General features: G+C 45.8%; 1 protein-coding gene across 3 annotated transcripts; it reads right to left on the bottom strand.

The window, feature by feature from the left end:
• Positions 1–38: 38 nt before the first annotated feature.
• Positions 39–18,082, bottom strand: prpf40a (PRP40 pre-mRNA processing factor 40 homolog A). Of its 3 annotated transcripts, none has more exons than XM_042068967.1 (27): positions 18,011–18,026; positions 17,031–17,111; positions 16,769–16,912; positions 16,122–16,205; positions 13,352–13,379; positions 13,166–13,188; positions 12,889–12,936; positions 12,414–12,518; positions 11,098–11,218; positions 10,761–10,785; positions 10,325–10,561; positions 9,515–9,620; positions 7,534–7,598; positions 7,161–7,325; positions 6,325–6,433; positions 5,804–5,954; positions 4,977–5,110; positions 4,262–4,376; positions 4,007–4,098; positions 3,799–3,915; positions 3,074–3,211; positions 2,583–2,678; positions 2,372–2,458; positions 1,703–1,793; positions 1,474–1,535; positions 1,187–1,330; positions 39–743 (listed from the first exon to the last, which is right to left on the bottom strand). In XM_042068967.1, exons 1-27 carry the CDS (start codon positions 18,011–18,013, stop codon positions 654–656), a joined length of 2,661 nt encoding a protein of 886 aa, XP_041924901.1. In that variant the 5' UTR covers positions 18,014–18,026; the 3' UTR covers positions 39–653. The 3 variants fall into 3 exon arrangements, with proteins under 3 accessions (XP_041924901.1, XP_041924900.1, XP_041924902.1); XM_042068966.1 differs by having other exon boundaries at positions 12,414–12,521; XM_042068968.1 differs by lacking the exon at positions 17,031–17,111 and having other exon boundaries at positions 12,414–12,521; positions 18,011–18,082.
• Between the last annotated feature and the right edge of the window lie 4,297 nt (positions 18,083–22,379).

Genomic DNA, 22,379 nt, shown 5'->3' on the forward strand with positions numbered 1-22,379 from the left:
TAACCAACAACATGAAAAAAAGAAAGGAAATATACTTATCCATTTCAAATGTTTTAATTACTGGCATTACACTTAAAATATTCTCCAAGATGCTCGCAAACCAGGTCGCTTGGTACCAAACACAAAAAAAGTCCATTTCCACTATGATTCAGATAAGACATGCTTATCCCTGAATATGATTTCAGAGCAGTGAAACTATTCACAGGAAATTGATTTGCATGTGAATGCTAACCATAAGGCAGTCACAGTCAGTGTGGCTTCGTTTTTAAAATTAGTCATGTCACGGTCAATCGTACATACAAGGCTACCTACAAAAATAAGAGAAAGACTTTTCAAAATAAAAAAAGGCAACATAGTAGCTAAAGAAAAGCAAAATCTGTGTCACTGAATAACAGTTCTGGTGTCCTCGCATCACAAAGAGTCACATAATAACAACATTTCTGATGGAGGAAACAAAAAGAACAAAAAAAGAAAAAGGGGCCTTTCCCCAACAAAGCGTCCGGCTACCCTGCCCAGTGCAGGAGAGCTGTGACGTGATGTGACCCACGTATGCGATGAGCGCTATGTTGCCTGAGGACAGGACAGGACAGGGAGAGAGCTAGAGGAGGAATGCATTGGTGGCACAGGGAGGGTTAAAACACACACGAGACAGACTAGGGGGCGTCCAGCTGTTCTAGAAGGGTCCGTCTCCTCTTCTCCAGTTCGCCTTCGCTCAGCTCACTGCCAGACGTATCCCAGCCCCCCTGAGAGAGGAGAGAGGTGCGGGTCATACAACTGCACTGACGACAAACAAAACACTTCACAAAGAGACACAGTATAGGCAAAAGGCAGCAAACCAACAAGCTATAACTTTTCAAAAGTAAGTGGAATTCGGCCAGTAATCTGTATGGCTTGCTTGATTGGCACTGCATAATTCATTCTTATGTCAGTACACTCAATGTACTGTTGTGTATTGTAATGTAATGTTCCAAATAATTATTTTTCTGGACCTTGTCTAGTATAGTCACAACAGCAACAGCACAACTGAGAACTGACCTTATTTAAAAGACGGTCATGCTTTTCTATGACGGGTGTTTTGACCTCACTGAAGGCTCTCACACAAGCTATTCAGTACGTCTTGAGACTGCAGCTATAATGTACGGATAGATGCATCCACCGGGTTCCAAATAACACCTCATGACCTTACTTCCTCTTTGGCCGATTTCCTCTTGGGGGACTTCTGTTTGGACGATGAGCGTGTCTTGCCCCTGGACTTGTCGTTCTCTTTGTCTTTCTCTCGCTCCTTCTCACGCCCTTTCCTGTCCCTCTCTGCGTCCGACTCGGGGGAGGCCTGGGCGGCGGGAGGTGAGAAGAGCCATCAGCACAAAGCCACACAGGTCACACAGCGCAGCGAGTTGCCACCCAGCCTCTGGCTCTCCCGTCAGGGGAACAGAGGTGGCGCCACATGCCCCTTTAATACGGCTCTCCACTTACCGACTTGTGTCTCCTCTTCTTGCCCTTCTTCTTGTGTTTCTTTGACTTTTTGTAGCTCCTCTCTACAAAGACAAAATTGCAAATTGTTAGCCTCTGGGCATGATCGTTGATCTGAGCGTGATCTGTTGTTCTGTGTCTGCCGGAGACACCAGGCAACGTGAGTGATGTGTGTGTGTGTGTGTGTGTGTGTGTGGGGGTCTGTGAGCGTGTCGGCGGGGTGAACACACACCGGACTCTCCGGAGGAGGAGTGCTCCGAAGGAGACTTGGAGGTTGAGCGCTTCTTCTTCTTGTGGTACTCATCATCCTCCGACTCCGAGCCCTGCAGGGGGGACAGGAGATGGGTGGCACGATAAGGACACATCACACAGAACAAGACTGCTAACATTAGTTACTCCTAAACCACCTGCACTAAGATTCTGATTACTATGTCTACCTGTCATACAGACTTGGTGAGGCTTTAGAGATTCAATGAAACAATGAAAACAGGACTTTTTCCAAGACATAGCATGATCATAAAACACTATGCCATTCAATTTAACTTGAATAACACCTATAGGGCTGTGTCTTTGGGTTTTGGCCTCAACATCTGTGGCTTGAGGGCTAATGAAACCGCCCATTAAAAGAAGCCTTGGCACATCTGATAACAGCAAGATTGTCTTGTTAAAGAGCAAGAACAGCTTGTTCCAAACTCAGTTACTCAGGTGTGAGACAACGACAGAAAAAAAAAAAAAAAAAGAGAGAGACAGCGAGGACATTCTGCTATGTGGCGGCGCAGCCATTTCTGGGGTGTTAATAAACTGACACGCTGTGGAACTCTGCCTTGTGCACACGAGAGACTAGACAGCTAAGGGGGGAGGAGGAGGGAGGGGAGGCTTGGCGAAGACGCGGAGTACCGACCGAACGAGAGCGTGATCGCTTCCTGTGGTGCTTCTTCGATTTCTTCGAGTGCTTCTTGTTCTTGGAATGATGGTGCTGACATTCGTGCTGCAGGAGGACAGAGAAGACAGACTGTGTGTTAGGACTTAAATCGCTGCATTCTAAACACACAAACACACACAGCTGGGGAGAGGGTCTGTGCCAGATATAGTCCACAAATAGTGTGCGTTACCTCCAAGACATGAATGAAATCTTTAAATATCCTCTTTCGCTCGGACTCCAGGGTCACGTCCTCAAACGCAGCCTCCTTTAGGAATCGCTCGCGCACCTGAAGGAGACCACAGCCACAGAACAAAATAATTAGAGCAGAAAAATGGGTTGTTTGGACCAAAGAACATCACAGCACGCAGGTACAACCATATCTATGCCTAAACATTAGTCTTTTGACATATTCTTGTTAGATGAATGAAGTACACCTAAGCATAGCACACCCAGACTCAAGATCACATCACCAGATAACACACACAGTTAACATCTCACTCATGGACATACATGCACCTAAACAGATGTGACATTTTCAGTAGTTTTTCTCTTGGGCTAGATCTGTGGTTTGAATAGAGACTATGGTGGAGCTACGGGTGCTGATACTCTATCCATGTCTCTCTAGCTCAGGTGCGTAGCGTAGCGGTGAGGTGCGGTTGGCCGGCCCGGTGGGACACTCACCCCCTCCCAAGTGGCCTCTGGCTCCAGCGGCGGTGTGGCCTGCTTCAGCATGCTCCTGAACGCAGCCTCCTTTCTCTTCATCTTCCTCGCCTCCTCCTTCTCCCGCTCCCTCTCCCGCGCCTCCGCCTTCTCCAGCAACTACACACACACACACACACACACACACACACACACACACACACACACACACACACACACACACACACACACACACACACACACACACACACACACACACACACACAGTGAGCTTACATCACTAGGGGGTGCTTATTAATACTGGGCAAATCGGCACATGAGTTTTAAGAATGAGGATCTCCTCACGTCTGTTGTGACATGTTCATGTGTGCTAGCAACAAGTAACGTTAGGTGATAAATTAGCTAACTCTGATGTTATTGCGGGAGGCACAAGTTTGTCAATTTCAGCTGCTTTCAGGCAGGATGGACACCGAATGTTGATGCTAGGAGCTCAGATATGCCATTGCTCACCAACACATAACTGGATCCAGATGATTATTGATGATAAAAAATAAAAAAAATAACAAATATTCTTCTTTCATTATTCATTGAAAACACATTTTTTTTAGCAGTGTGAGTTAAGTTCAGACGTGCCTCAGACCAGCTCAAACCTGTTATAGTAGCCTGTATTTTACCACATTCCAACAAATACTGGGACATCTTTATCTTCTCAGCTTCAGTCTGTACATAACCAGAGTTAGACTCACGCTATTAAAGGCTAGCTTGATGTTGCCAGCGTCCAGTGTGGTGGCTCTCTTGTCTGAGCTGATGACCGAGCCAAAGTCCTCAAAGGTGCTGTTGATCTCTACCAGGAAGCCCTTGTCCTGTCATGACAAGTGTACATGGTGAGTGTGGCAGAGCACTGATGGCCAGTGGTGAATAGGTCACAGCTTGGAGGCTTAAGTTTGTGCAAACCTTCAGGATGTCCTTGATGATCCTCTTCTCGTCGTGGTAACGTGCTTTCAGGTCCTCCACGTAGAACTTGAAAAGGTCCAGGGGTGTCGAACCTATGGTCAATGCAGCACAAACCACTACATTGGTCATTTCACATCTGGTCACCCACCACCAAGACTGCAATGTCAATTGATACTACACACATTCATGTGAATATCCGAGTGTGGAAAGGCATGTGTGTGTGTGTGTGTGTGTGTGTGTGTGTGTGTGTGTTACCTGGCTGGCCCAGCATGTTGCTGAAGCGGATGTCAGAGCTGATGGTGGGGTACATCTCCATCCAGGCCGACATGGAGTGGAGCTGCCCGTGCTCATGCAATTCGTCCAGGAATTTCTGAAAGAGAAGTCCAGACGTGAGCCCATCTGCACCGGCCCTGCCCTCACCGAGACGGCTATTTCCCACAGAACGCTCGCACAGCCTCGGGCCACTCCATTAGCTAGCGTAAGGCCCATGTCATTAGGCTGCCTGTTACTGCATTACCCCAAAATGACATTTCATTTGTCAACTCCCCGACACACAACACCCTCTGATAGAAAGATCGAACGGGGGGGGGGGTGTGTAGAGCGAGAAAGAGAGAGAGAACAGCCACCATCCATCACTTGATCATTTGTCACCCTTCACCAGTGTGCTCTGTGACAAGAGTAAAGCAGCCCTCTCTCTCTCTCTCTCTCTCTCTCTCTCTCTCTCTCTCTCTCTCTCTCTCTCTCTCTCTCTCTCTCTCTCTCTCTCTCTCTCTCTCTCTCTCTCTCTCTCTCTCTCTCTCTCTCTCTCTCTCTCTCTCAGCAGCGGGCATAAAAACGGCGCCGCCGGGGCAGGAGGGCATCAACACTGCCCGCGCGTAGAGGTCAGCCGGCTGCTCCTCCTCCTCCTTAGCGGCTGACGACAGCGCCGGGCGTGGCGTTGCCATGGTGACGGGGCGGGTCGGGCGCTCACCTGGAAGGCCTCTCTGTTCTTCCTCTGGCGCCTCCGTTCCCGCAGCAGGCCCTTCTGCTTCTCGTCCTCCTCCTCCTTCTCCAGCGCGCGGATGTGCTCCTCGAAGCAGATCAGCGCGTCCTCCTTGTCCATGTCTGTCAAACAACGCAGCACATGTTCATACACCTGCACATTCACATACCGTACAACATAGAAACTATGCATCTACGTCTGCTGAAACAGAACCCTTCCATTTTCAACAAAACCTGCACACAACATGAAGCAAACAGCCCAAATATATACCCCAAAATTCCTAGGTCACACAAAGACACACTTCCCATATACCTACGAATGTACATAGCTGATTCACACTGACTTGTGTGTCATCGTTCCAAAGAACTGTTTTGTATACACAGGCTATGCACACTGGCAGGCACATGTTTCACCCCTAATCTACACACACACACACTTCCAAACTACATGAGAAAAGTTACACACAGCTGAACTGCGCGCGCACACTGAGCTGGATGGCATTCAGATGGCACATTTTTCAGACGATCACTTTCACAAATCCATACGAGTCTTCACACTCTCACACAACCTGTGAACCTGTCCACACAAACGGAACATCCCCCCCCCCCCCCCCTCTACCGGGCACCACACAGCGTCTGAGCGTCCGAGCTTTATCAGCCCGCGCAGGCCACCGCTCTCCCACATCACTTATGCATGCACACAGACGCAGCCAGGGCCACTTTATCTCCACACGGCAAGCCTCAGACCTCTAAGCCCGTGCAGAGCATAAGGAAATGGGGTCAGACCAGGGGACAGGAAGGGGGGGAAGGACATACTCTGGAGCTCCTCGTCCTCGGCGAAGGTGGGGTTGTCCAGCAGGTACTGCTGCGCCTCCGACCAGGTGGTGCGGTACGTCACGTTGGCCATGTTGTCCAGGATGTTCTTCAGCGCCTCCCAGTTCCTCTTGCGCAGCTGCTTGGCTTGTTCCTGCAGCACACATGGGGGTCACCAGGGAGACCCGTCAGGACAGAGAAGGGCCCAGACACAGACGCACTTATGCAGTCAAGAGAACATTCTAGAAGTACTCAGCACTAATCTGACTGCACAGTAAGAGAGTTCACATGACCCTACATTGGAGCTAAGAGATCAATCTACTGAAGATTGCAGAGGTGTACTTCACACACACACATCAGGGATAAACATGTTTGACCAAGTCATCATATGCTAACCCAAGATGGCTTGGTTGGATTACAGACAATTATGGCCCTCAACCTATTCTATCATTCAATACTGTGTGTGTGTGTGTGTGTGTGTGTGTCATGATAACTTGTTCAATAGAATTGTGTAGTGGTTTTACCTTCTCCTTTTTGGCTAGGTAGAACAGCACATCCTCGTAGATCTCCAGTCTGTCCCTCTCTGGGACGGTGGACCACACCTCCTGCTCTCCAAACATCTGCTCTGCTTTCCTGAAAAACACACATACACACACAGTCAGGTTTCAACATACAGTATGTTCACACGTGAACTGAAACATGCTCCTATAGCTCCTTGCAACACCAGCGTGTTTCCACACGGGGGCAGTGCAACGTCTCTCAAAACGCTCAAGCCCACAGCTGCCGGCCTCACGCTGGGAAGCCGCCTGTTTGCAAAGTTTGCCGTTACCAACATTGTATCACTCGGATGCAAATGATGCGACTTCCAAATGACTCGCAAATGGCATGAGTCACAGGCGCTCGCAACGTGTGGTATTGACGACAACGCAGCACGTGCAAAACAACCATAAACCTGCCCCCACCCCTCTCTTCCACCAGCCACTCAAGCTATGCCAGGGTGTAACCATGACGACTAAATCGCAGACTGCCAGACTGGCGGGAGGTCAAGTTCCCGCCACAATCACTGCTCCAGAAACCTGCCGCTCCTGATGAGAGCCTGAAACGCCTGCGGCGCTCCAGCTCAACTTACAACCCCAATATGCCCTCCGCCAAACTATTCTGGGCACGCTATACATTTAGCATCATGAACCTTCTCGTCTTGGAAGCCAATGTGCAGGTTCAGAAATGGCTGCTTCCCTAAAGGTGGAGGGGAAAAGACGCCAGTGTGGGTCACAGGAGGAACTAATTAGTTCCAGAGGAACTAGTTCGGCCGCCCCAAAATATCTGTACATAGCTTGGGCACTGAGGTGTGAGCGCTCACTTGTATCGGGTGGTGGAGGTCATCTTGTCGTGGTTCTCCAGGAAGCGCTGGAAGGTCTCCTTGGACTCCTTGTACTTGATGCGCGCCTCCTCCTTCTCCTCCTTCTCCGTCTGCACCTTGTACGCGTTGAAGGCCTGCTTCTTCTCGCTCAGTTTGGGCAGCGCGCTGTGGTGGACGGCAGGGGCAGAGAGAGAGACAGGGAGAGAGAGACAGATTGTGTGATGGGTGGACAAAAAAAGAGAGAGAGAGATTGTGTGATGTAGGTGGACAAAAAAAAAGAAAAAAAAAAGAGCGAGAGTGTCCAGATGGCCAGACAGCCCCAGAGGCCAGAGAGACCCTGAGGGAGCTGGGCAGAGGCCCGGGGGGAGCCTACCTGTAGCGAGGGTCATTGATGATCATCTTCATGGCCTGCTCCCAGGAGGCGTTGGAGGAGACACCCTGGGGAGAGAAAAGGAGGGAAATGGAAAGAATAAAAAAAAAAAAAAGAGTTCAGCAGTGTGTCTGAGGGGCAGTGCTTTCAGACCACTCTACAACAGGAGTCGGGGGCACTTATGTGTGCCCTGCCGTACCCGTCCGCCGGCTCTGGACATGAAAGCTAATCTAAAAGGACAAAAAAGCCTCTGTGAAATTGCGTAAGAGCATGTGTATGAGCATGTGTATGCACACGTGTGTGTGTGTGTGTGTGTGTGTATCTGTGCATCCATCTGTGTGTGTGTATCTGTGCATCCATCTGTGTGTGTGTGTGTGTGTATATGTGTGTGTGTGTGTGTGTGTGTGTCTGTGCATCCATCTGTGTGTGTGTGTGTGGGTATGTCAGCTTGCCAAACCCAACAGAAGCCACGGCGCCGTGCAGTACAGAGAAAATGTAGCTCTTCGACAGTTGCGGTGACCAGGTGAGGCATTTCCTTAATTACTAGCGAGCGCCAGTTGCAACAGTGACTGCTACGGCGGAGGGGGGGGGGGCACTGTCAAGTAACCGCTCGTAATTTATAGAAATGCCAGTGGCTTACATAAGTGGCCTTTTCTCTCTGTCTCAGCGCACGAGAGAGACAGAGAGAACCCTTCATCCATTATGAACTGATATCTGTGAGTTCCACTCGCCTCGGCTGACTTGATGCCACTCTGAAGCAGCGGAGCATGCAACCCCCCCCCACCCCATTTTCTTCCCCTACTGGGCGCGCTCACGGGCCAGCTCGCGTTCCTCCTATCCAAGAACTCTAATTAGAAACACAAAGCAATTAAGAGCTTGCAGGAAACAACAGAGAAGGCGGGGGCAGGAGAGAGAGAGAGAGTGGGGGAGAGCGAGTGAGAGAAAACAGCATGGACTCTCGAAGGACAGCTTTGTGTGCCAAATTAAAGCGGGCTAAATTTAGAAACGGGAAGGCAGCTACTCTACCCTCCACCTCCCCGCTGCTTTCTTTAAACCCCAAAACACAACACAACACAACACACAGTCTCACACACACACGCACGCACACACACACACTCTGCTCTTTGCAGACGTCCAACAGCATGTGTGTGTGTGTGGGTGTGTGTGTGCGTAGGTGTATGCATGTGCTCCTCTTTCATCAGCACTCTCCTCCCCAAACCAAACAAACAGAGGTGTTAATTCATACCTCACTGCCTGACGCCATCAGCGTGTCAGCTTCTCAGGTATGTGTACATGTGTATCTGTTTGTGTGTGTGTGTGTGTGTGTGTGTGTTAGGGGTGTCACGATTCTCCAAATCCTCGATTCGATGCAATTTTCGATGTTAAAGTCACGATTCGATTCGATTTTCGATCTTTTTTTCAACATTACTAGTAATGCATTCCTTATATGTTATTTACTCTTTTTGGCCTTTTCCTTTTCTGTTTCGGGGGGCTTTTATTTTGAAACCGCTTTTTATTTTGAAACCGTTCCAACCGCGAGGTTGTAATGTAAACAGAACCAACATAAGGCTAAAACAGAGACGTGAACATAGTGAAATGAAACAACACAGAATTATAATTTGATCGTTTCAGCACACTTCGAAGAGACCCAAGGTTAGTGTTCATGGATACTTATCAATGTGCATTTTAAGCGTGAATGAACGAGTACTTCCACACCGGTGATTTTAAAGTAGCAAGAGGTAGGTTGATGTGTATATTTTAACTGGCTGCAGCCTAAAATTAGAGGAGAGTTGATGCTGCAGTTCAGCACGTGCGTTTGTGCGTCTTGGCATACATGCTGGATGTGACATTGGGGGTGTGGCTGCATCGTCGATTCTACTTTTAAATTCTAAGTTCGAGATTGAGATGTAATTTCGAACGATTTCGATATAAAATCGAAATCGTGACACCCTTAGTGTGTGTGTGTGTGTGTGTAGCATCTCACCTTCTCCTTCAGCAGCTCCTTGAAGGCCTGCTTGGCCTCTTCCTTCGTGTTCCACTTGTAGACCTTCTTCACCAGCTCTGGGCGCTCCTCTTTGTTGACGTCATTGCTGTGGAGCCACCAAGGACCGAGAGAGAGAAAAAAAGAAGGAGAGAGGGAGGGAGAGAGAGAGAGAGGGAGAGGGAGAGAAAAAAGAGAGAGAGAGAGAGAGAGAGAGAGAGAAAGAAAGAAAGAAAGAAAGAAAGAAAGAAAGAGAGAAAGGACATCAGAGGACAAAGAAACACTCAGGACACCAACACAGCATCTGCACTGGACAGCTCGCAGTTGACCAACAACATTCTCTGCAATCTGATTAAATATGTATTCCTGAATTACTTCTAAATGTGTGTATGTGTCTGTGTGTGTGTGTGTGGTTGGGTTGCATTAGACGGGACAACATGTGATGCAACAGGCTGTGCTGCGGAGCGTGGCGACTGCACACGCCGTTCTTGCAGGCCTGTGGGAAGCCCTCGAGAGGGTCCCACAACACCTGTGGATTTGACAGACACAGCGAGGACCCTATGAATTATTCACACTGGTGTTCTGTATGGGCGGGCTACTGTATTGTATAATGTATGCTCTGTGCACTTGCACTTGTTGTGAAGGGGATCGGGGCGGCACTGAGAGAGGGCTACTGAGGGAGAGAGAAGGAACGATACAGAGAGAGCGAGAGAGAGAAAGAGAGAGAGAGAGCGAGAAAGAGAGAGAGCGAGAGAGCGAGAGAGAGAGACAGAGAGAGAGAGAGAGAGAGAGAGAAAGAGAAACTCTCCATACCTGACGGGGGCCTCCACCCCGGGCGGCTCTTCGTTGTTGTTGACGGGTGTCTCCGTGGCGATCTCCATGGCTGGCGCAATCATCATGTGTGACATCTGGTCTTCGACGATCACAGCAGCAGTTACGCTGACGGTGGCTGCCTCGAGGTCGGCGACCGGAGCCGCGATGATGGCAGGTTCTGGCTGTGCCGGCATGGCAACTGTAGGCGTGGTTCCTGGAGCCGCTGCATCAGCCGTGCTGCGATTCATTAACATCGACTCATAAAACACCTCCTCATACCTGCTCAAACGGGCACCTCTTGATACGCTACATTAATGCGACAAAGGTTTGGCCCTGACTGTTTGGCCGACTGATTCATCACATGAATTACATTGCTGAGTGTTCATTTTTATGACTGCAGAGCTAAGGCTCATTAAGCCAAACTGTCACAACTTACCCGTTCTCTTCCGCTTTGATCATAGCTGAAAGTGAAAGGAGAGGATTATGTGAGATAATGCCTTGAAAAATTGAACAAAACTCTACAAACCTTTCTAGGCACTGCTTTCAACCCAACACCTCAGCAACATCTCACAAATACCCTTCCACACGCCCTCTCTCTGCCGTATCAGACAATGAATTGCCGGGTTTTTTTCTGGCCCTCGTTTAACGTGGCAAAATATAAATGGCGATCGTTAAGGGAGTGGCCCGAGGAGGCCACTATCTGAATGGTCTAAATTTAGCTCCGTCTCAGGATATTGATCATCATCACCACCGCCACCGCCACCACCACTCACCCTCTAGGTCCTCCAGCTCTTTGGGTTTAGTCCAGCGAGATTCCTTCGACGCGGAGTTGTAGTAGTAAGGCTTGCCAGTGTCGGATTTGTACTCTTTCCATGGACACTTAGACAGCATTTGCTGGGGTGGAGCAAACATAGTATATAGTATTATGATATTTAAAAAGCAATTTCACCATGCACTTCTATCTACAGTTTACATCCAATTCACATTTATTCAGGTAACTGATGCTTTTAATAACAAAATATATGAATAAAATGTATCCAAAGTGACTTAAGTGAAACGCAATGTGAAAGCTACAATGGGAGACTTCAGAGTACACAACACTTTCATTGAGTCTTGCACAACAATTCAATACCTGTTCCATAAACCCCCATTCTAGTCTGAAGATTAAGCTTAAGCCTGTCCAGGAAGCTGACCAGCGGGAGTAAAAACCAGGCTGGCCTTAGCTGACGGCCTGAAAGGTCTCGGACACCCAGTGTGTGGAGATAGGCTGACGCAGGCTGCTATCTGGACAGCCTCTCACAGGTAAAAGCCTGACCTTTTCTTCTCAGTCTCAGCAGGGGAAATGCCAAAGAAAGCTGCCCCCCCCCCCCCCCCCCCCCCCAATCTCCTCCTGTTCCAAAAATACAGCACCTATTGTGAGCTTAACACCAGCTGAGGCCGCCGCGGCGCGAGGAGCCAGGACAGCCACCTGACGGGCACACGGCTATGCCGCTGATAGTGGATCTGACACCGGCGGCTCGGCTTTTAATGCTAAAGACGCACGCCGCATTTTTCACCAAGACTTTTGTTCCCATGGGGGCATTTGCATAATAACACAGCCAACCTAATCTTGGGAGGGCAAGTCATAAGGCGTGATAAGATACAGACACAGCCTAGGTTCTGATGGAGGACAGAAGCTCTGCAGCTAACGTGATGTCACTACTTTGGCTTTGCAATGCAGTCACAAACAATGCGGACATCAAATTTTACTTTACTTTGAGAAAAAAAAAAAAACAACTCAGAGAGAAAGAGATAATTAACTGAAGACAAGCGGCTTAACCGATTTCACAGAGGTTAGTGCTGGCTAATGTATCTACCAGGGAGCACTGTGCTGACACACTTACACCTGCTCCTCTGAGGTGTATGCATTTAAACACCACGTCAAATCCAATACGCCAATAAATAAATACAGCTTAAAAGGTCATTGTGCCCATTACCCAGGGTGACATCCCCATGCAATACACTGAAAGGGAGAAAAAAAACTGCTTCTAAAAAACAGAGAAGAAAGAAGTGTGCAATCATTTGTCCATTTTGCAAGGCCTGTCCCTACCTCGGCAGGAGACTTCAGCTCATCGGGCTTCTCCCAGGTGGACTGCTTAGTCTCGGTGTTGTAGAAGTAGATCTTCCCATCCAGAGACTTGTGCTCTGTCCACACCTTCTGGAAACAGAGAACACAGTCTAGAATGAGACCTCTAGTATCGTCACCACTGGAATATTTTAGCGCTCAGCTAGTTTATTAGTTCCGTTGAGACCAGACTCAATGAATTTAGTGGTTTCTGCATGGTTTGCTGTGCCAAGCTTTACACATGCAGATGAAAGAGTGCTTACCCTTTCACGCAGTAAATTGAAACGTATAAAAAAAAAACCCTCCTTATTTCATTATTTAAGATTTATTCCATATAGGAGAGGAGCGTCTCACAGTGAATAATGAGGCACAGAAAAGTCATATGCTTTATGTAGACACTCATATATATACACACTCAATGCTACCATAATTACATAATTTTATACAGAATAATTTTTACCTTCTTTGGTTGGTCATCTTGTGGAGAGTCGTTTGCAGTTGCGCTTGGCTAAAAAAAAAAGACAGAATTGGAATGAAGACCAAATAACTCCACTTCACAAACTGGAATGTATTCTGGAAAAAGTCATCTTGTTTGGGAAATATTTTGATAAAATGTGTTTGCTAACTAAACAAAGACAAGCAAATATTTTCATGGTTCTATCTACCATTACTCCAAGGAATATTAAAGACTATCACAAGTAAACAGCTTATTACAGCTGGCTTGAAGGCCTACTTACAGTTGTCGTAGAAGCGCTGGAGGCTACAAAAAACAAAGTAAACATTATTATTATCTGTTTTATTATTCAGTTTTGGATCACACACACAAAAATCATCTAAAAACATTATTATCTGTTTTATTATGCAGTTTTGGATCACACACACACACAAAAATCATCTAAAAAGCTATTTTCATCACAACTTACCAGCACTGTCAACGGGGCTTACACCAGGCTGTGGACACAAGGGAAAATTCATGTTCAAAAAAATTAGGTGGTTTTTGATGGCATCAAACAAATCGTTCACTTTCTCAAAACGCCTGTCATTGTACGTGTCACATACAAGGAAGGATACAAGGAAGTTTATTGTCACATGCATATAGTTACTGGAAGTAAGAAATGCAGTGAAATTATGTCTGGTGTCAGCCTATTTGTGCATTTATGGGGGGGGGGGGGGGGGGGTGCAGTAGAAGAGGGGTTTAGTAGATTAAGTGGCAAGGGCTGCATAAGAAAGGTGGGGGAGGATTGGGGGGGCACCAACAAGGAGCACCCAAGAGCAACAGGGGCAAGGAAAAACTCCCTTACCAAGGAAGAAACCTTGGGCAGATCCACGGCCCAAGGGGCTAACCCAACTGCCAGGGGTCTTGGTGTGTGTGTTGGGGGGATGACAAGGGAGATGGGATAGTGTGCTGTGTATGTGGGGAGAGGGCAGTGTGCAATATGTGTGCAATATAATGTGCTGTGTATGTAGGGGAGGGGGGGGGGGGGGCAGTGTACTGCAAGTATGGTGAAGGGACTTACTATTGCAAGCAGAGTACTGTATGTATGATGTATGTGAGTGATGACAGTGAAGATGTGAGTGTGGGCGGGAGGGGAGTGGAGCAGTGACTGTGTGTGTGTGTGCAGTGTGTAGTGTGTGTGTGGGTAGATGGGGGCAGTGTGTGTTGGAGAAGATCCTGAAGACAATGTGCTGTGTATGTAGGGAGGGGGGGGGGGGGGGCAGTGTGCAGCAAGTATGTAGAGGAGGCTTACTGTAGCAAGCAGTGTGCTGTATGTATGTGTGGTGATGACAGTGATGATGTAAGTGTGTGTGTTTTTTTTTGTGTGTGTGTTGGGGATGGGGGTGGGGGTGGGGGGGGGGCAGAAAGGCTAGGCAATCAAGGACATGGGTAGATAGATGGAGGAGAAATCAAAAATAATAAATAAAAAGTTATATGGAGATGTGCAAAAGTTGGAGAAAGTCAGATGTGTGTGTTTTGACGTGTGATGAAATAAGAAAATAAATAAAAGGTCTGTAGCATAGGGAGAGGGATGTAGGGAATGAGGGAAGTGTTAAAAGTCATGTAGGTGTGTGTGGTGGTGGTGGTGGTGGGGGGGGGGGGGGTCATGAGTGCTGAGGAGTGAATAAGTGCAAAGTCAGTATAGTGCGAGTTCAGAGTTCGATGGCCTGGGGATAAAAACTTCTCCTGAGTCTCTCAGTTCTGGCTTTGTGACTACACAGGCGTCTTCTTGATTTCAGCGGTAGGAATAATCCATTGTTAGGATGAGAAGAGTCCTTCAGGATCTTTTGGGCTCTTAGGAGTACTCTTCTGGAATAGATATCTTGTATAGCAGGGAGTTGAGTTCTTATAGTACGTTCAGCTGAGCGCACTACTCTCTGCAGAGTACTACAATCTCTAACTTTGGAGTTCCCATACCAGGTGATGATGCTACCAGTTAGAACACTCTCAACCGCTGAAGTGTAGAAGGCCTTCATGATGGATGTAGAAACTTTGAATTTCCTTAGCTGACGAAGGAAGTAGAGTCGTTGTCTGGACTTCTTCAGAACATATTGAGTGTTAACAGTCCATAGTAATGTGGAAACTTGTGACTCTCTCTACAGGTTGCCCGCTGATCATTAGTGGGGTGTAACTGTAGTTCTGCTGCTGCCTTCTGTAATCCACTACCATTTTCTTGGTTTTATTGACATTCAGTGTCAAGCTGTTAGATTGACACCACTGTGCCACCTCATCAACCTGATCCAAGTAGAGCTGTTCATTGTTGTTACTAATCAGGCCCAAGATCACTGTGTCATCTGCAAACTTGATGATGGAGGTATGACTACTGTTGGTTTTGCAGTCATGTGTGTAGATGTTGTACAGTAGTGGACTCAAAACACAGCCTGTACAGCTCAACCTGTTCCTCAGAACAGAACCTTTTAAGAGAAACCTCAGAGCATGCACTCAGCATTTTGAGGCTTAAGTACAGCTCCTGCCAAACTCTGGTGTGAAAGTGGAGACACTGAAGGATGCGATTTGACAGGTGGAAACTTTCTCAGTCAGCTCTTAAAACAGCAAGCCAAGCAGCTGAATTCTGTTTGAGGTCTCACTTGACAACGCAAGGTGACAATTACACAACACTTGCACCGTCCCATGTAAAATTGCATGTGTCATTTACTGGCGGCTTCAAAACAAGGGGTCAAGTCAATTAATAGGGTGGGGGGACGTCATGTGTCTAGCCTGGCGCCTGTAACGTCACCACCTCCTTATTTAGAGACGCGGTGATGATGTCCAAGCATTCAAAATGGTAATCAATCCAGCTCACCTACTTTAATTAGTAAACATGTTTTGTGCTGGATTGATCTGAGGGACAGCTCTGTGGCCACAAACATCTGTGGCCATCCTTTGTTATACAATGAGTCAACACACAATACCAGGCCATTTCTAAGACCTTAATCAATACATGAAAAGCCCTGATGGCAGCAAAACTGTGCAGGTATAAAACAAACACTTACGTCACCAGCATCCGTAGATGATAAAGGCTCTATATAGCTAATGCACCTCTCCCCACAACGGGGATGTGTTAATTATGTTAATGCTTCTGCCACTGACAGCTTGTGGATCTATTTTTGAAAGCGCGCAGGGGCAGGGGCAGAGGCAGAGGAGGAGAAGAAGAAGAAAAAGGGGGAAAAAAAGGAGTGAGGAAACGCACGGCTTACCGGTCCTGTTGGCTGCAGTGTCGCAGCTGGCATGCGAGGTGGCATCATCATCCCGGGCATCATAGGCGGCATCATGCCTGGCATCTAATAAAAGAGCTTCATAAAATATTCATCTGACCCGTTAATTTCCCCCCCTCCAGCCCGCGACACGTGGTGAGGCCGGCATCGGGTATTAACACACAGCAAGGGGTGGCGGAGCGGAGCCTAGCTGTGAGTGGCTGGGCGCGTCTCTGTCGAGTGTTGATACGCGACGCGCGGCCTCAGCGTGAAGCGGCCGTGCCACGGCGCCAATCTGCACCCCGCCGCCGCCTCCTGATCCCACGCTCCCCCACAGCTATGGCAGCCCATTCCAACTGACATCACACTTTTTAATTAGCAATGAAAAAAAATGCCATCGCCCAGGCGGCAAAAAGATCTGACTGAGGGTAAAAATGCCAGCTGTGGTGGTGACACCATCCTGTGCAAGGCCGCTGCTTAATTCAACAATAATGCCACATCTGATCGAACACCCTCATTTGTTAACTGTACACAAATATAATTATTAAACTCCAAACAGGTTAACAACAAAATAAATAATCGGTTTGCAAATCAAACTGACAGAAACCGAGATGTGTCTCTGGCAGAGACATGTGGAATCTTTCTCTCACCTGTCCCATTGGCGGTCCTCCCATCGGTGGCATCATGGGCGGCATCATACCAGGTGGCATGCCGGGAGTCATGGTGGGGGGCCTCTGTCCCATTGGGGGCATTCCCATGGGAGGGAAATGAGGCGGCATTCCAGGTGGTCCCATCTTTGGAAAAAACAACACAACATCAAGTCTACACCACTTTCATGTCTTTAACCCGCCTCACATAAAATAGAAAGACAGAAAAACACGGAAGAAGTGAGCTTTTCCCAAACCGACTTACAAAAGGAGGCGGCATGCCTGCTGGTGGGACACCAGGAAAAGGAGGTGCTTGGCTCGGACCATTATTAGCATCTGATGAGGACTGTCATAAACAAGAGACCCCAAACAGTTACTACTACAGCCCAGGCTACTAGGACTGTAATAACTTATGGTAAGAGTAACTGTTACAGTTCCATGCGAACTTCCCAAAAGAACAAGAGTATCCAATCTAATGATATTAAATATACGCCATGTCGTCGACAACAGATATTGCTAGATCACTTCTGCTAGCTGTTGACTTGGCTAGTAGTTATACTCGTTACAGCACTGTAATAACCTAGCCCCTAGCTAGCGTTGACAGTGAAAGGGGTTGACTACGTCAAGTTCGCGATGATCTCAAATCACAGAATAAGCTTCCAGTTCAACATTTGGCTAATTAACGTTAAAGCATATTCATATCATAGCTCATAACAAAAAAATAGTCTGAAAGACCGCCATAACCTAACACTGCAAGTTTAGCAAGCTAACCATAAGCATAACATTATTTAATGTTTCGTCTTGGAAATGCTAACCAACGCCAGCTTTCAGTTAGCTAACGTTAATGTTTGGGAAGACAATGAACGAGGATGTGAAAATGGTAACAGTAACGTTTACGCCTCAACTGGGTTTTAATTGTCAAAGCTATCTAGTTTCTCCAACTTTCATTTGTTCGTTGTATACGGGCTATCCATGAATCGCCCAAGATTTGTTTCGGAACACTCATTCAAACGCTGTTCTAGTTAGCCATGTTGTTTCAACACCATCTAGCAATGCTAATCATGGCTACCAATATGCTAACCGGTTAGCAAATCGTGACTAAATCTTCCTACTATTGTCTATAATGAACCAAGAGATTGAACCTATTTCACTGACTCTTTAAAATGACATATTTAATTCTTTTATCATGTTAGATGAAACATTTATCATGATAATAAGGGGAAAGCATAGACAAACTTCACTCACCATGTTGGCTGAGTATTTAGCGGCCCAGCTCACCACCCCTCAATAACGTGTCTTCTGATTGGACAAGAGTATCCAAGTTGAAAGGGCACTTGCAAACTCATCAAGATTGTATTCAATAACATGCCGGCTGCGTTAACAATGCGCACATTCATTATCACTGTGGCATGATTGATCCAACCCCTTATCATTAACAAAAAAGAGATGGCATTGGCAATAATGGCGGGCCAAGGTAAACCAGCAGGACCACTCTTTAGCTATTCAATAAAGCATATGAAAATCAAATTATAACGAATACCGGTATGCACTAGCCTATCTCTTGTCATAACATCTGAGCTTTGAATAGGTTGTATCTGTCAACCAGTAGCCTAGAACCACTGAATTTTAGGAGATGTCATTGATAGGCTATTGTAGGCCTAAATTGAACAAATGAATAACTGAATTTTTTTTGTTCTAGTGCCTTACATAGTGAGCAAACCAGTAGTTTATGATGATAATGTTTGGAAATGCAGCCATTTGTCATTTGGTTTCATGAGGAGAATAAATCAACACAACTACCCACAGAGAGCTGTGCATGAAAGATGCATGGCAGAAGCATTGTTGTGTCTGGAATGGGGCTGGCACACCTTCTAGCCTATATAAATCCTCTGCTGGGAGTGTGGGGAAATCTGGGCGGACCTTTTCCTCTTGTCATGGTCATTTGTCATTTGTTTTTAATTGGGCAACTTTTTTCCCTTTCATCTGAGGAAATTGTCTTTGGACTCTGCCTCAAGGAAGTTGCATTTTGGGGAAAGAGGCGTATTAGCCTACCTTGAAAGCCCAAGTCATGATGATTTATTTTATAGAACCTGAAATCACTCTGTCTCTGAGGGGGGCACTGTCAGTTTTAAACCTCGGCGGTTAGACCTGGCTCATGCCTTGTAATGTAGCCTACATTTTTGGTTACGACAAACTCTAACTTTCTCTGTTTCAGAAATGGACACTTTTAGTACATAAAGTATTTGATGATAAATGCAAAACTGAATGACCTTAGTTAATAATTTAGGTAAATAAAAGGAATAATTATGGTTCCATTACAAAGAGCTCAGGATGTAGATGTGGAAATATCCAAATTATGGCCAATGAAGATTATTTTAGGAACAAAAAGCTATTGTTGTGTAATTGTATTCTCTTCTGTCATGGTGATTGGGGTAAGTGGGCACTGCATGCAGCTATTTGGCAACAGAGCCCACCTCATCTCTGTATTTTGCACTTCCTCTAGCTTCTCTGAAGCTCTGCAAAATGTGTTTAGTGCATACGCATACAAATGAATGTTTTGGAGTTACACACGACATGGTGAAACAAGACCCTCTTAACTCTGATGCATTTTATAGGATTTCTCCTCCTCCGTATAATCCAGAGGGGAGACCGGACACAGATTATCAGTCCTCTTATAAATAGGACCAATTGAACCCATATCTGAATGAAAAACAGCTCTGGGGCAGCCCCTAGAAAAAAAAAAAGTTTATGGAATACTGTTGGTCTTCTTATTTTGAATAAGCATAGCTTACTTTTTGTGTACTGATCATTTGTGTACTGAATAATACATAAAATGGACTGAGGTAAAGTGGAAAAAGGTCCTGTGGACCTGGACTCCTCTGGGCTAAAGAGGGGAGGGACTATTCAACTATCCAACATATCCAACTTGTTTTAGTTTTCAGTTCAAAACCCAGCATCCATGACAGTGTGAAGGTGCATTAGTGCCTATAGCATGGACATTTTGCACATCTGGCAAGGCACAATCAATTCTGAATGATGTACAGAGGTTTTGAGCAACATACTGTAAACTCGAGACAATGTATTTTCAGGGAAGTATAAGTATAAGTATATATACTCTTATGATCCCGTGAGGGAAATTTGATCTCTGCATTTATCCCAATCCGTGAATTAGTGAAACACACACAGCACACAGAGTACACACAGTGAGGTGAAGCACACACTAATCCCGGCGCAGTGAGCTGCCTGCATCAACAGCGGCGCTCGGGAAGCAGTGAGGGGTTAGGTGCCTTGCTCAAGGGCACTTCGGCCGTGCCTACTGGTCGGGGTTCGAACCGACAACCCTCCGGTTACAGGTCCGAAGTGCTAACCAGTAGGCCACGGCTGCCCTAAGACCTACAGTACAGGGCAAAAGTTTGGACACACCTTCTCATTCAATGTGTTTCCTTTATTTTCATAACTATTTACATTGTAGATTCATCAAAACTATTAATGAACACATGTGGAATTATGTACTTAACAAAAAAGTGTGAATTAACTGAAAACATGTCTTATATTCTAATTTCTTTAAAGTTGCTATTTTTTTTATTTAGTTAATATATTCAGCAAGCCATAACTTGACAAATATTCATCTGTGGGCCAAATTGCATTCATTCATAGTTTTGATGCCTTCAGTGAGAATCTACAATGTAAATAGTCATGAAAATATAAAAAGAACACCTTGAAATGAGAAGGTGTGTCCATACTTTTGGCCTGTACTGTATATATTTCAAACAATACTAAGATTAATTTTGCCCATATTTAAACATTCTACACAGAGTCCAAGTGCTAAAATTGCCTGTCTGCAGTCCAAACCTGTCCAATTCGGTGCATCATGGAATGAAAAACATCATTAAGAAGACCCCAGGCTCGGACAGTAATGGGACCATTTCATTCTCAAAACTCTAGCAACTGGTCTCCTCAGTTCCTAAACATTTACAGAATGTTGTTATATGAAGAGGTGAAGCAACACAGTGGTAAAAATGCCCCTGTCCCAACTTTTTTGAGACATGTTGTTGGTGTCAATATCAAAATGTGCTTATTTCCCATGAAATAGTCAAATGTCTCTCCTTCAACAGTTGATATGTTGTCTTTGAATAATTCTCAATTAAATACAGGGTTGACATGATTTCAAAGCATTCTCTTATTCACATTTTACAAAGTGTCCCAACTTTTTCGGAATTCGGGTTGTATGAAGCCATTTTGCAGTTGTGTCATTGACAATTGTGTCAAATTTTTAGTGGAAACCTGTTTGGTGTTATGACTTATGTAATGTCTGTCCCGTTTACCCTGGTTCTGGAGCCACAGAGGCAGCACACTCTTTCCTCTGATGGACTGGCCTGTTTAGGAAAGAGGGTTTCTCTCACCAGAAGCTTCCTGGCCTATCTCCCATTTTTCATAATTTAGGCCATAAACAGACTCATATTTTACACCGACAGTCCAGGAAAATAAACAAGGTCAAGTAGTTGATCTACCATGTTCAGATATCTATGAAACATAATGAGAAAAGGACTCAACGATTTGTGACAGAATTACCTCTTCCACTTCTTGAATTCAATTAACCTGAGATGAAAACTAAGAGGTAGCTGGGGTGGTGGTGGGCTCTATGCTCCCCTCAATAACAACTGATGTATAGCTCATTGGAAACAAAAAACATATCAAAATGAATAATCCTATATATGAATATAGCCTTTCATTTCACATCCGCCCTCTGCCTCAAAATACAAATTCATGTTGGCAGTAATATATTTTACCATTGCTGCATTAGAGCAAACTGACACTATATAAATACCATTTGATTTAAACGCAGGCAAACCTTGCCTGTGTGATACACTGTCCACGTTTAAAGGAGCTTGTTTTGACTGTAACCAGTGTGATACTTGTGCATTGTGGTTCCAGCACATTTAAGAGGTAAAATTACCTAAAAATTAGAGTGCCTAATGTGCTCTAAAACTGGTGTGTTCCTCTAATGTTTGTTCCACTATAGTAGGTATTGATCCCAGCAAGCCCAATCTATTGATCTGTCTGAAACATGGTGGCTGTCACTCTCCAGTGTGATACATGTTCCTCTAAAGATATATAAATATAAACTCTACTCTGAAAGAATGCTTCTTGAACAGATTTATAAATACAGAGTTTTGGCAGATGGCAGCATGTTAACTGTCATGGTTATAGAATGTGTTCTTTTTGTAATATCTTTCTCATTTGGTTAATATGGCCAGGTGTGCAGATATCCTTCTCTGATCGTTGTAAGGAGGGCAGGAGTTTGTTACCATAGAGACATGTGTCTTGAGTTGTCATCCTTGAAACCTACACACCATGATCTCATTTTATTTTAAGTTAAAGGGACATTGGCCATTATGCTGATGGACTTTCAAGGTAATGAATCATTACCACACACTATCTAATATTGTCAACCCAACCCAAACCAACCTTAACACTTTCAAGGGGTGTCACCCTGGTTTAAAATATACGAACATGACTATAAAAACATATTAAACAGACAGGTTAAAGAAGACTGAACAGGTCATTTCAGGGCTCTATTTAGAATACAATTGCTTTTGATTTAGATATATAT

Source organism: Alosa sapidissima, chromosome 2 (genome assembly GCF_018492685.1).
Source record: "Alosa sapidissima isolate fAloSap1 chromosome 2, fAloSap1.pri, whole genome shotgun sequence".
NCBI lineage: Eukaryota > Metazoa > Chordata > Actinopteri > Clupeiformes > Clupeidae > Alosa > Alosa sapidissima.

What these genes read in the sequence shown, in the direction of transcription:
- prpf40a (XM_042068966.1), bottom strand. An exon ending in ACCTCCACCACCCGATACAA is followed by an intron (nt 6,434 to 7,160) that starts GTGAGCGCTCAC and finishes TGTGTTTTTCAG; the next exon opens with GAAAGCAGAGCAGATGTTTG. An exon ending in CGAGGACGAGGAGCTCCAGA is followed by an intron (nt 5,111 to 5,803) that starts GTATGTCCTTCC and finishes GTTGTTTGACAG; the next exon opens with ACATGGACAAGGAGGACGCG.